General features: G+C 34.9%; 1 protein-coding gene across 1 annotated transcript; it reads left to right on the top strand.

The window, feature by feature from the left end:
• The first annotated feature begins 1,276 nt into the window (after window positions 1–1,276).
• Window positions 1,277–10,599, top strand: LOC132736966 (zinc finger protein 493-like). The gene is made up of 4 exons (XM_060724182.1): window positions 1,277–1,352; window positions 2,618–3,080; window positions 6,259–6,389; window positions 7,342–10,599. The coding sequence occupies exons 2-4, from the start codon at window positions 2,623–2,625 to the stop codon at window positions 7,632–7,634; spliced, it is 882 nt and encodes a 293-aa protein (XP_060580165.1). The 5' UTR covers window positions 1,277–1,352; window positions 2,618–2,622; the 3' UTR covers window positions 7,635–10,599.
• Window positions 10,600–15,251: the final 4,652 nt, after the last annotated feature.

Below are 15,251 nucleotides of genomic sequence, written 5' to 3'. Positions count from 1 at the left end.
AATTTTTCTGAATTATTATATTTATATTTACTTATCCTTTTCACCTTACAAAAAGCATTTCTGCTTTCTAAAAATATACGTCTGTTCACTTCATTCTTATCAGCATCAAATATACGTTTTTTGTTATAAAAAATCAGCTTTTGCCTTCTTACATTCTTCATTAAACCAAGGAACTTTTCTTACAAAAGTTTTACTACATGGCTTTAAAATGAATGTTTTACCAAAATTTTCAAAACAAATTTCTTGAATTATTTCAGTAAGAGCGTTAATACTTTCATCAGTACTCTTTTCATCATTTACAAATTGATCTACAATATTTTCGAAAACATGTATTTTTTCATTCAAAACAATTATTTAATTGTTCATGTTTGTCACTATCCCCATACAATTTTGTTAATGTAATTTTTATCAGATGTTGTAGTTTCATAAACATTCATATCACATTTTAGAGCAAAAATTAAGAGGACAATGGTCACTATGTTCATTTAAGTCAAGAACATTAAAAATAGTCTAACAAAATCAAAATTCTTAACATTTGTAATTAAATAATCAACTACACTTGCCCCTGTGGAAATACGGTTAACAGTAAAGCATGTAAAAAATCTCCATTTTCTAATCTACCGTTAACAATATGTAGGTCATTTTCTTTACATAAGGTTAACAACTTTGTGCCAAATGTATTCACAATTTTATCGTTTGAACACACCTAGTAGGTAAGATATCATTATTACTATAGTTCTCAGGCATATATACATATCTATTCAAATTCATATCATCAATAAAATCGTGCTTTTCTCCCACTCTACTATTGGTGTCCCCTGTTAAAAAGACAGTCCCTTTATCAGAATATATCAATATATCATCGTTTAATATTTCGAAGAAATCACATTCATATAGATTAGAATGCACATTTTATATTACCATAGAGTTCTCGGGCGGTATGTAACATACACAAAAATAAATATCATCATTAAATCCTAATTCCTTTTTATCTAGTTTAAAACCATACAATGCCCCTATTATCACTTTTAATCAATTCAATTTTACCAAATAACCAAGATTTAAAGTAGACTACAATCCCACCGCTATCCCGTTTAGATCTACGATTATATTTCGGTCTATTACATACAAATTTATCGAAACCATCAATGTCAATATTACTACTTTGAGAACACCAGGGGTCACAAGCGGGTCAGGGTGTACAAATATTTTACAGGTAACTGACATAATTCACTCATGAATAGTGGTAGTCTACAATGTTTTTCACTGTTTTACGTTACAATGCAACAGTGACTTCCCTTTAATTCATTAACGCCATTTGTATTTAAAAAAAGTTGATTCCATTAGAAAAGGTAAAAGAGTCTATTATAGATAAGTCTAATTATTAATTTCTTCTTGAATTGTAATGTTTGGTTTGGATAATGTTCTTACTTACCGTTAATTGAATATATGTTCATGGGTATTAAAAATCCTGTTGTTTAAACTACGATGGTGATTTCGGACAATTCCTAACTTCGGATAAACTAAAAGCAAGATCAGGACATTAAAGCAATTCATATAGTTTTCCAATTAACTGCTTTTTATACTTGTTATGTTCAAAAGTGTTCTCGTGCCTTTTGTAAGAATTTTTATGTTATTATTAAATAGATTTTATTTTCATTTAGCTTTTTAGGTGATACTGTAAACATTTTGTATATGAAGATTAGTCCTATATATTAGATGTTACGGTAGGGTTTCTTAATGGGACAAAAATCATAATAGATCATCGAAAATAATGGAACAACCCTTTTCGATCAATCATCGTTCATATTTAATCGAAACATTTACAATGTTAGCTGTGTGTGTGTGCGTGCCTGCATGTGTGTGTTTAGTGAAATTAAAAAATCTTCTTGTTAAACACCACTTGTCCAAATTCAACCAAACTTGTTGGGTGAAGGGCTTCTAAAGTTGTTCAAAGAATTTGATTCCATGCAGAAATCTGGTTGCCATGGCAATCAAAAGGACCCACAAGGCCTACACCTTAGATATTTTGCATAAGGCATTGACAATTGGACTTATACCAAGATAGTTCAAATTATAACCCTTGGGTCAAATTTGACCCCACCCTGGGGGTCAATGATCAATGATTTTCATTATGTTCATATAGTAAAAACTAAAGAAATCTTATTATCTGAAGGTACAAGGCTTAAATTCTTTTATCCTTACATCAATTATTGCACCATGGCCTTTGTACACATCTGCATAATGTCATTCCTTTGACATGCTGAAATATGACCTTAACCCCCAAATTCACCTGGCTCTTCTACATTAGGGCAAAATTCAATTGTATAGAAACAAACGAAAATCTACTTCTGTTCTATTAATGTGGCGGCATATTTTTCACAAATACAATCTTGTTTACAATCCAGTGATTTTTCTCACTTAATTGGGAAGAGGCCTTAGCCTCTTGATTTTGGGAAAAATTATCGCTGATTTGGGAAGTAAAAAAGCTTGTTTAAGTTCAGATTTTTGGGAAAACTGCATGATTTTAAAGAAAATTTCAATTGGGAAGAGGCCTTTTTTCGGAGTCTGTTATATAGGTAGGAAAATCACTGCAATCAATTGTGATATTTTTCAGGAAGCATGAAGAAACAGAAAGGGACAGTCATTGATGGAACTCCAAGAGACAATGGCCCTAAAATAAGAAAATCATGCACGCAATTTAAACTCAAACATGGGCAGAAAGCTTCAAGTGGTCCAATTGTGAATGAGAAAAAGTCCCCAGTGTTTTATAAATGCACTTATGAAGGGTGTGAAATAAAATTCACTGATAAATCCAACAGGAAAAAACATGTAGACAGTGTCCACTTAAATATTAGAAATTTTCACTGTGAGTTTTGTGGACATAGTTTCAAAAGATCAAATACCCTGAAGTGTCATATTGAAGCATTACATACGAAGGATGTAGACAAGAAACAATATAAATGTGACGTCTGTGAGAAAATCTTCTTAAGAAAGATTGGTCTGCGTCTTCATCAATCACTGCATACCAACATAAAATCCTTTGTGTGCTCATTTGAAGGGTGTGGAAAAGCATTTAGGTAAAGTAATAGTCCTGATTTTTGGCCAGGTTGCATAGGTGCAAACCCTGGTTACAGTGTCTAGATTCTAGGAGGAGCGATGGGGGGATTCACCCCTATTTTTGAGAATTCACCTCTATTTTTTGAGAGGGAGAGGAAAAATTTTACATAGACTGAGAAGGAAAAAGATCAACAAATGTAATAAATTCTCACTTATCGGTAAAAATCCCCCCTGTTTTTCGAATCCTAGAATAAACACTGTGGTTATAGTATTGTGAATGTCGAGTACCGGGCAAGCGGGTGGGGAAAATATTTTCATAACAGTTTTCTCAGCAACTACGTATCACAGCCTCTTGATATTTGGTCCCATAACATATGGTCCCATACCGTGGGATTCAATTTCAAGTCTGTTGCTCATCCACTTCCTATTTACCGACTTAGTTAAATTTTCAACATTAATGGTAAATTGTAGGAAATTTTCTTAACAGTTTTCTCAGCAACTTCTTGCCACAGCCTCTTGATACTTCGTATTCAGCATTTACATGTGGGAATCTATTTCAGGTTTGTCCCTCATTCACTTCCTGCTTACAAACTAATTTTCAACATTGATGTTGGATAGTAGAAAATTTTCATGACATCACAGCCTCATGATATTTGCTATATAAATGCAACACGGCCATTTCTGTCTTTTACCCATTTTCTATACATGTTAATCAGATACTCCAAAATTGTATGAATGTTCTTGCATTTTTAGTGAAGATGTTGACTGTCCATAGTTTGTTCTTCTCCTAAACTTCAAGGTGGTCTGACTTTGACTTAACTTGTAACTTTACAGGAATTATCCTTTAACATGTAGTTTTGGAGGAGAAAGATATTGTTTTGAGATAAAGAGAATGATAAGTTAAGTGTCCCTCTATAAAAGTTTCATGTTTTATACAAGTCTTAGTACAGTTAGCTCACAACAACTTAAAATTATATATATAATCTTTAAAATCTCCTCTTAAGCAACAACGAAAGCACAGATATTTGGCATCACATTGATTTTTAGATAGACTTTACGAAGTATATGGAGAGCTGTCCTATTTACCCTATTGTCAGCGTCCAGATTTCAGATTAAAGTTTTGGTGCAGTCAAATATTTTTACTATAACTTATTTATTTCTTAAGGTGTCAAATACATTTTCCTTATCATTTTATATGACAAGGTTCATCACTCTAGAAGCAATATTTTCGGAATTTTCTCCCCATAAATTCAGATTTTTCTTTACCGACTTAACTATCCAGCTGCTTACACATCTTTCCCTCAAAATTATAATGGACAGTTCTGAACAATGAAGGATATTTAGTATGCATCATTGTTTAAGTGGTTCTCACTGGCCATCGTGACCCTCTTATTTTATTTTTACCACAATTTCTTTATTTCTTGATAAATTTACAGATTTCAGATACATGTATATATTTCTTATCATCCTTTAGTTCAGTTAAAAGATGAGATTTTTAATCTAGCCACAGTATTTCAGGAAAAATTTCACCTTTTGATAACCTAGCTAGATTAATAGGGAGAGCATTGGATGAGTTATAATTTCTCTGTGAAAATTGATCTCAGACATTGAGTACAGTGGTCATTTGTCTGACAATGTGGTATTGATATGAGCCACGTCACAACAAAACCAACATAGTGCGTTTGCCACCAGCATGGATCCAGACCAGCCTGCGCATCCGCGCAGTCTGATCAGGATTCATGCTGTTCCCTTACAAACCCTATTACAAGTAGAGAAACTGATAGCGAACAGCATGGATCCTGATCAAACTGCGCGGATGCGCAGGCTGGTCTGGATCCATGCTAGTCGCAAAAACCATTATGTTGGTTTTGTCATGACGCGGCTCATATTTAGTTTCTTGCACATCAGACAGGATTATCTCCTGTTAACACCGGTGCTAGAAAACCCTGTCTTACACCCCCCATATAAGACAAGTTGCATGCTTTAAATGATGTCATTGCCGCATGCCTTTTATGGATGAATCACATTCATAGGATGATGTCATTTTACAGTTATGAATGAAGTTGTAAGTTCATAGTTTCGTTCTATAAGAAAAAAGTACGTCATGAGAATATCAGTTTTCGTAATTTCTGTTCTAAAAGTAATTGATATGTAATATGCAAGAAAAAGAATCAAACACTGGCTGTCGGTACAGACGGGAATATCTAGCTCTCGGGGTAATTGTTTAGCGTAACTCGGCAGAGCTTCGTTACCGCCATAGACAGTTACCCTCCAGTTAGATATTCCGGTCTGTACCGACAGCCAGTCACGGGAGTGTAAGATTCCTTTACTCTTGCAGAGAGAATGGTTTAAAGTCATCCAGGAAAACCGGTAAAGTGAAGTGCCTAGACAAGACAAAAATGTTGACACCAGAATACAAGAACTTATGTTAAAGACTAAATAAGCTCCTGCCCAAGATTCTTGTTAATATCCAATCTGGGAAAATGTTTTAAAATTAGTAATTCACTAAGTTAAAAATGGGTGATTTCTCAAGACAAAAATGTTATCATATTTATATGATACAAACTTGAAAGATCCATTACCTTCAATTCTTGTCAGAAAAAAATGTAAAAAATCTATTTTAATCACCAGTAACCTTGACTATTAAGCCAGTAATCTAAAACTCCACTCTAAAAGAAATAGATAAGTGTGTACTACCAAATATGAAAGACATCAGTCAGGAAATAAAGGCTCTACAAGCAAAAGTGAAAAAGTCTTATTCTTTAATTGTGCATATTAGTTTGTTTCATTTTATTGACTTTTTCCCAAATCATGCTATTTTGATGCTTTTTTTCACCTGAATTTTTTGTCCACTGGTTTGTAACTGTGACCATGACAAAAAGCTTAACAAAACAAAAACTAAAGATATTTTTGGCTGTGCAGGCTTTGGAATGGAGAGTTGGTCATGATTTGAAAATGGCCCTAATCTATAAAAGGTCAGTACATCAAAAATGACCTTTAAAATGTCAAGAAGTCAAAGGTCAAGATCGCTGTGACCTTAAAACACTCTTGTCTGCAGACCAAAGATTGAAGGTTGGACATGAAGTGAAGGTCATCACAAACAGTTAAGAAGTCTAAGTAACTCAACTTATTGTTTGCAATTACAAGGACATACGTATTTCACAAATTCTTCATTTTGAATCTCTTTACTTTTTGTAGACTCCAGACAACCTTGGCAAAGCATGAAAAAAGACATTTACTCCTTGACAAGAAACCATATCAATGTCGATTTTGTGAAGAGAAATTCAGCAGGAAAACATACCTGGATAGCCATATGTATAAACACACAGGTAAATGTTTGTATAAACCAATAGATGAGAGTTTTGGATAGATCAATTTTCAACAAAATCACCCTTATGGTAAGCTCTTAGATATTTCCTTACTAAAATAACCAGAAATCAGCAACAGCTTCAGATATGTTATTAGATAGATAAGCTTTAAAATTTGTTTGGACATTCCATCCACTTCATATACATGTATGCTATTGGATGAATCAGCTTGGACACTTACCTGGGACCTTTCAGATAGCTTTAATACTTACTTCAACACAACAGCTATGATCTTTGAGAAAGTTTGAGAATAATAACTCATTATGATTTGTAAAGGAAGTTGAAGGTTGACTACAAATGTAATTTATTTATAGAATCATTCCTACCAGTTATTATTTATTATAAAGCTCTATATACACAACATCCGATGTAGGTAAATGACTGAATAAATCAAAACTTTTACTTCCTTTAATCAAGCTTTTGAATTAAAGTTTTGAAAATTAGGATTTGATTTGAAATCGGGTGATATAATTATAATGTTAACACATTAGTATAGGTCTACTCATTTTATAAGTAATAGAAAGAGCACCGAAACACGAGGCTATCTGATTTGTACGAGGGGGCGTAGCCCTCGAGTATAAATCAGATAGCCGAGTGTTTTGGTGTTCTTTCTCTTTTGTATCATAGTCAAACATGACAGCACGTTCCCTGTTGTCATAATATGAAACCCCAGAAAAATTAACCAATGAACGAGCATTTGAATATGATAGTTCTGCCCCTTTCCCTTTCTCTGCCGTTACAATATGTAAACCCCGGCAAAAATGAACCAATCCACGGGCATTATCTGGAGTGCGGGTAACTGATACCTGCACTCCAGTTACCGCACTGTGCATGTATATGTATACGATTTAACTCTGACACTTTTTCAACAGAAAGGTCCCCAAACTATGATACAACTTTTTATAAATTTTAGGTATGAAGAATTACAGATGTGAAATCTGTGAACGTACTTTCTCACAGAAAGGCAATTTGGCCACACACAAGCTACTTCATAGTCAGGATCGCCCTGTTTACAAGTGTCCACAATGTCCTCGAACATTTACTTTCAAGTCTAACATGAAGAAACATCTTCAAAAACATGAAATAAAGGAGAAATGTGTTAACACAAGAGGTTGTGATAAAAGTGGTGAAAATATTACAAATGAAGAAATTTGCATCAAAGAGGAAGTTAGTTCTCAGTCCGGGGCAAGTGATAATGAAAGTTGAAAAAACAGCAAATGAACTTATTTTGAACATTCCTGGAAAGTTATATGTCATTTTTTTCGTCATATTCACATTTTGATACTTTGTTATATATACTAGTATATATTTGATAAATTTAGATAGATGTGTTGTATAAATTGAATTTCAAGATCAGCACCACTCAATTAAGTCGCATGGTTGAGTGTTGGAATGTGAATCATGTTACCAAGGTTCGATTCCTAGATGGTGCAGGTCACTTTTTTTCATGTAATTGACTTAGAAATCCTTTCTACAGTTATTCATACTACACCTTTGTTCTGGTAAGTACAGAACTATAATCATTTCCTTGTGAAAGTGAAGCCACCTAGTACTGGTAAACTGCTTGCCCCAGAACAAATTGGTGGTCTGGAGGGTTAACTAAAAAACCACCACTGAGTACATAGATCTGTACAATAGTCTAGAAAAAAGAACTTCATGCATTATGATTAGACAGAATGTAGTGTTTATCAGACCATATGAGCCACGTCACGACAAAACCAACATAGTGCGTTTGCGACCAGCCTGCACATCCGCGCAGTCTGATCAGGATCCATGCTGTTCGCTATCAACTTTTAGCTCACCTGTCACAAAGTGACAGGGTGAGCTTTTGTGATCGCTTTTCGTCCGGCGTCCATCTGTCCGTAAACTTATACTTTAAATGACATCTCCTCAAAACCACTAAGCCAATTTCATCCAAACTTCACAGGAATGTTCCATTGGTGGTCACTTTTAAAAATTGTTCAAAGAATTTAATTCCATGCAGAACTCTCACAGGTTGTCATGGCAACCGAAAGAAAAAACTTTAAATATCTTCTTTTAAAAAACCCTAAGAGCTAGAGCTTAGATATTTGGCATGAAACATCTTCTAGTGAGTGTCTACCAAGTTTGTTCAAATAAAAGCCCTGGGGTCAAAATTGGCCCCGCCCCAGGGGGTCATTGATTTTCCCTATATGCATATAGTAAAAACTTAAAAAATCTTCCTTTAAAGAACCCAAAGAGCTACAGCTAAGATATTAACATGTAACATCTTCTAATGAGTGTCTACCAAGTTTGTTCAAATAAAAGCCCTGGGGTCAAAATTGGCCCGGCCCAGGGGGTCATTGATTTTCCCTGTATGCATATAGTAAAAACTTAAAAAATCTTCTTTTTTAAAAAACTCAAAGAGCTAGAGCTAAGATATTTAGCATGAAACATGTTCTAATGGGTGTCTACCAAGTTTGATCAAATAAAAACCCTTGGGTCAAAATTGGCCCCACCCCGGGGGTCATTGATTTTCCTGATATGTGTATAGCAAAAACTTAAAAATCTTCTTTGAAAAAACCCAAATAGCTAGACATGAAACATCTTTTAGTGAGTGTCTACAAAGTTTCTTCAAATAAAAGCCCTGGGGTCAAAATTGGCCCCGCCTCGGGGGTCATTGATTTTCCTTATATGTGTATAGTAAAAACTTAAAAAATCTTCTTTTAAAAAACCCCAATGAGCTAGAGCTTAGATGTTTAGCATGAAACATCTTCTTATGGGTGTCTACCAAGTTTGTTCAAATAAAAGCCCTTGGGTAAAAATTGGCCCTGCCGGGGGGGAGGGAGGTAGATCATTGTTTTTCATTATATGTGTGAAGTAAAAACTTAACATCGTGAAACATCTTCTAATGGGTGTCTTCCAAGTTTGTTCAAATAAAAGCCCTGGGGTTTAAACTGGCCCCGCTCCGGGGGCCTATATACAGGTGAGCGACCTCAGGGCCATCATGGCCCTCTTGTTCTACTTGTAATAGAGTTGGTAAGCAAACAGAATGGATCGTGATCAGACTGCGCCAAGGTCTGGATCCATGATGGTTGTAAACACACTATGTTGGTTTTGTTTTTATGTTGCTCATATGATGTATCATTATCTCTGTTATAAGTATTCTAGGTCCACCACATGTATTACAGCAAATTGTGACTTGAAAAATGGTATCTATTTAGTTTATAAAGAATTTATTATAGTTTGATTATGTAGAAGTTTAAGCTTAAAGACACACTTTTTGTCTTTTTTCTCATGTTTAAGGCCACTTTTTTAATGCATTCTTTTAACATAATACATTTATACATTGTATTTTGATTAAAAATCATGACATACTTTGAAAAATTTTAATGACTTTACAGACATATGTTGTTATACTAAAGGCACATAATTCCTCAGAAACGGCGAGTAAATTTTTTATCTCTTTAGAATGGGTAAATACATGTATGAATTTCATAATGTTTAAAAACAAAGTTGTTTATGCTCATTAATTCAATACTTAATTGACATTGGATGGACCTTAATGAGTACTACCTGCCGCTCTCATTTTTGGTCAAAGGTCAAGGTCAGCGATACCTGTAATAGCAACTATCAGTGCTTTTCACTTCAAACTTAGTATACTTGTCCATTATCAAAATGTTACAATTCACAAGAGCAGATAATACTAAAAAAGTGTTTTGCAAAGTTATGATCCTTTTTGACATACTTTTTGCCCTTGTTAATCTTTTTGTAAAGTTTCTATCTCAAAAACTGTTAAAGGTAATCATTTTAAACTCGGATACTACTTCATTTCCCAAATTGGAATATATATACATGTGTATATATATAAAGGGCAGGTAAATCTGAAAGTACTTTTTGCTTAATTACCTCCCTTTTTACATTTCTTTGTGTCACAGATATTCACATCAGACTTGAATGACTTCTTTGCTACAAGGATAGGTAATTCGTCTAAGCAGTGTTACAGAATTATACCTTCTTTTTACTTTGATTTTAACTGCTCTGTACTGCTCTTGTTTTACCAATGTGTTTGTAGATATACTTTGTGGGATTTCTTAAATTTTATTTTACTCTAAGGCACTAATATTTCTTGTATCAATTTGTTTTTAAGTATAAATTTCAATGTATCTTATGTACTTTTATTGCATTTTTATATAAAGATATTTTACTCAAATATTTGTTTATTGCTTTTCACAGCCCATTATTTCTGTGGTTTATTAGCTCACCTGTCACAAAGTGACAAGGTGAGCTTTTGTGACACCATGTTGTCTGTTGTCCGTCAGTCTGTCATTCAAATGCCTTCTCCTCCAATACCAATTGGCAAATTTTAGTGAAACTTGGCAGGTATGTTTTTGCACGAAGCTCTAACGAAGATGTTAAAAGAATTAAATGTCTTGAAGAACTTTTTTGCCATGGCAACCAAAAGAGTTTTTTTAACAAAATCTTAAAAAATATTGTCAATAACCAGAAAGTGTAGAGCCTTGATATTTGGTATGTAACATGATTTAGTGGTCCTCTACAAAGATTTTCAAATAATGACCCTAGGACGAAATGGGGTCACGCCAGGGGGCTTATTAGTAATATTTAAAGTTACATAGGGAAATCTTAAAAAAGCTTCTTGTCGAAATCCACAAGGCCTAGAGCCTTGATATTTGGTATGTAACATGATCTAGTGGTCCTCTACAAAGATTGATCAAATGACCATAGGATGAAAAGGGGTCCTGCCAGGGGGCTTATCGATTTAAAAGAAAAAAATATCAAAAATCTTGTCAAAATCCACAAGGTCTTCAGCTTTGATATTTGGTATGCTACATCATCTAGTGGTCCTCTACAAAAAATGTTCAAATTATGACCCTAGGCTCAAAAGGGGCCCTGCCAGGGAGCTCCTCAGTTTTATATAAAGTTATATAGGGAAGTCTTATAAAATCTCTTGTCAAAAGTGGTAGAGCCATATATTTGATGTGTAATACAAAGATTGTTCAAATCATCCCCTAGGATGAAAAGGGACCCTTTCAGGGTGCTCATCAAAATCCACAAGGCATAGAGCCTTGATAATTGGTATGTTACATGATCTAGTGGTCCTCTTCAAAGATTGTTCCAATTATGCCCCTAAAATGAAGAGGCCCTGCCAGGGGGCTTATCGATTAAAAAAAAAAAACATTCTTGTCAACAACCACAAAGCCTACAGCTTTGATATTTGGTATGTTACATCATCGTCTGGTCCTCTACAAAAACCAAAAGAGCTAAAACTTAGATATTTGGCATGAAACATCTTTCTAGTGGATGTCTACCAAGTTTGTTCAACTTAAAGTCCTAGGCTCAAAATTGGACCAGCCCAGGGGGTCATTGATTTTCCTTATATGTATATAGTAAAGACTTAAAAAATCTTCTAGTGAAAATCTTAAAGCCCTAGAGCTTAGATATTTGGCATGAAACATCTTATAGTGAATGTCTACAAAGTTTGTTCAAATAAAGACCTAGATTCAAAAATGGCCCCGCCCCCAGGGTTCATTGATTTTCTTTATATGTAAATAGTAAAACTAAAAATAATCTACTTGCAAAAATCGAAAAGCCCTAGAACTTACATATTAGCCATGAAACATCTTCTAGTGGATGTCTACCAAGTTTGTTCAAACAAAAGCCCTAGGATAAAAATCGCCCCTGCCCCAGGAGTCTTTGATTGTGTTATTTGTATATGCATTCCATTCTGGCTGGCTTAATTATCTCCCTTTAATAAGAATTTTTTTTTAAATATTAATTTTCAATTTATGGTTAACTAATATAGGAAGAAAATCTAATAAAAATAAGCTTATTTATCTTCCTTAACCCAATCATCTTCTCAAATAACTGCATTATATATAGCAAAAGTACTGTTGCACTTGAACTACACCTTATTAATGAATTAGCAAGCATGTTGCTTCTGTTGTAGATACTATGATATACTTAAGTGTGTTCAGGAATACAGATCTTGACTACTTTTATTAGCTCACCTGTCACACACAAAGTGACAGGGTGAGCTTTTCTGATCGCTTTTCGTCCGGCGTCCGTCCGGCGTCCGTCCGTCCGTAAACTTTTACTTTAAATGACATCTCCTCATAAACCACCAAGCCAATTTCATCCAAACTTCACAGGAATGTTCCTTTGGTGGTCACCTTGAAAAATTGTTCAAAGAATTTAATTCCATGCAGAACTCTGGTTGCCATGGCAACTGAAAGAAAAAACTTTAAATATCTTCTTTTAAAAAACCCAAAGAGCAGGAGCTTAGATATTTGGCATATAACATCTTCTAGTGAGTGTCTACCAAGTTTGTTCAAATGAAAGCCCTGGGGTCAAAATTGGCCCCGCCCCAGGGGGTCATTGATTCTCCCTATATGCATATAGTAAAAACTTAAAAAATCTTCTTTTAAAGAACCCAAAGAGTTAGAGCTAAGATATTTAGCATGAAACATCTTCTCATGAGTGTCTACCAAGTTTGTTCAAATAAAAGCCCTGGGGTCAATATTGGCCCCGCCCCAGGGGGTCATTGATTTTCCCTATATGCATATAGTAAAAACTTAAAAATCTTCTTTTAAAGAACCCAAAGAGCTAGACCTAAGATATTTAGCATGAAACATCTTCTCATGAGTGTCTACCAAGTTTGTTCAAATAAAAGCCCTGGGGTCAAAATTGGCCCCGCCCCAGGGGGTCTTTGATTTTCCCTATATGCATATAGTAAAAACTTAAAAATCTTCTTTTAAAGAACTCAAAGAGCTAGAGCTAAGATATTTAGCATGAAACATGTTCTAATGGGTGTCTACCAAGTTTGTTCAAATAAAAGCCCTGGGGTCAATATTGGCCCCGCCCCGGGGGTCATTGATTTTCCTTATATGTGTATAGCAAAAACTTAAAAAATCTTCTTTGAAAAAACGAAAATAGCTACAGTTTAGATATTAAGCATGAAACATTTTCTAGTGAGTGTCTACAAAGTTTGTTCAAATAAAAGCCCTAGGGTCAAAATTGGCCCTGCCCCGGGGGTCATTGATTTTCCTTATATGTGTATAGCAAAAACTTAAAAATCTTCTTTGAAAAAACCCAAATAGCTAGAGTTTAGATATTAAGCATGAAACATCTTCTACTAAGTGTCTACAAAGTTTGTTCAAATAAAAGCCCTGGGGTCAAAACTGGCCCCGCCCCAGGGGTGTCATTGTTTTTAACTATATGTGTATATTAAAAAATCTTCTTTTGAAAACCCAATGAGCTAGAGCTTAGATGTTAAGCATGAAACATCTTCTTATAGGTGTCTACCAAGTTTGTTCAAATAAAAGCCCTTGGGTTAAAATTAGCCCTGCCAGGGGGGGGGGGGGGTCATTGTTTTTCATTATATATGTATAGTAAAAACTTAACATCATGAAACATCTTCTAATGGGTGTCTTCCAAGTTTGTTCAAATAAAAGCCCTTGGGTTTAAACTGGCCTCGCTCCGAGGGCCTATATACAGGTGAGCGACCTCAGGGCCATCATGGCCCTCTTGTTGATGAAAAGCTCTCTTTTTATAAATACATTGTGTAACTTCAGTAAATGCAATTTAAACAAGACCCTGTAACATTTTTTTAGCTCACCTGAGCACAAAGTGCTCATGGTGAGCTATTGTGATCCATACCGTCCGTCGTCGTGTGTCGTCAACAATTTCTTTAAACAACATCTCCTCAGAAACAAATGACTACACAGTAACCAAACTTTGCAGGAATGATCCATGGGTGGTCCCCTGCCAAAGTTGTTCAAATGGTTCAGGTCTGTTGCATAAGTAGGTCACGGGGTCAGAAAAGGCGTTTGAAAAATGCAAACTTAAAAAACTTGTCTGAAAGTACAAGGCCTAGAGCTTTAATATATTGTATATTGTAAAAACTTAAAAAGTCTTCTTGTTTGAGGGTGCAAGGCTTAGATCTTAGATATTTGGTATATAATATCATCTATAGGTCCTCTACCAAAGTTGTTCAAATTATAGCCCTGTGGTCAAAATTGGCCCCGCCCCGGGGGTCATAGGTTTTCCTTGTATGTATAAAGTAAAAAAATAAAACGTCTTCTTGTTTGAAGGTACAAGGCTTAGAGCTTAGATATTTGGTATATGATATCATCTATAGGTCCTCTACCAAATCTGTTCAAATTATAGCCCTGGGGTCAAAATTGGCCCCGCCCCAGGGGTCATAAGTTTTCCTTATAAGTATATAGATAAAACTTTAAAAAATCTTCAACTCTAACATGACAAAGGCTAGAGGCTAGATATTTAGCATGAAGCATTGTGAAGTGGAACTCTACCAAGATTGTTCAAATTATAGCCATAGGGTCAAAATTGAAATTAAGACCTGATAACTTCACTTTTGTATATCAATTGCATTTAGTACTCAGGTGAGCGCATTGGGTCAATGGCCCCCTTGTTTAGCACACCTGTGACAAAGTGACTACTACATCATGTTATACCAAATATCAAGGCTTCAGGAGGCATGACAAGAAGATTTTCCCTATACATGTATAACATAAATACGAAAATACCCTGGCAGGGCCCCTTTTTATCCTAGGGGCATAATGTGAACAATCTTTGTAGAGGACCACTAGATGATGTAACATACCAAATATCAAAGTTGTAGGCCTTGTGGTTTTTGACAAGCAGATTTTTAAAGATTTTTTTTTAATCGAGTAACCCCCATAGCCGGGTCCCTTTTGACTCTAGGGGCATAAATTGAACAATCTTTGTAGAGGACCACTATAGTCTTGTGAATTTTGACAAGAAAATTTTTAAGATTTCTCTTAATAACTTTATATAAAACTGATGAGCACACTCGCGAGGTCC

Source organism: Ruditapes philippinarum, unplaced genomic scaffold (assembly GCF_026571515.1).
Source record: "Ruditapes philippinarum isolate M1 unplaced genomic scaffold, ASM2657151v2 ctg6536_1_1_1_1, whole genome shotgun sequence".
Lineage (NCBI taxonomy): Eukaryota > Metazoa > Mollusca > Bivalvia > Venerida > Veneridae > Ruditapes > Ruditapes philippinarum.
Note: the sequence above shows the minus strand (reverse complement) of the source record. Positions and strands in the feature narration are given on the sequence as shown.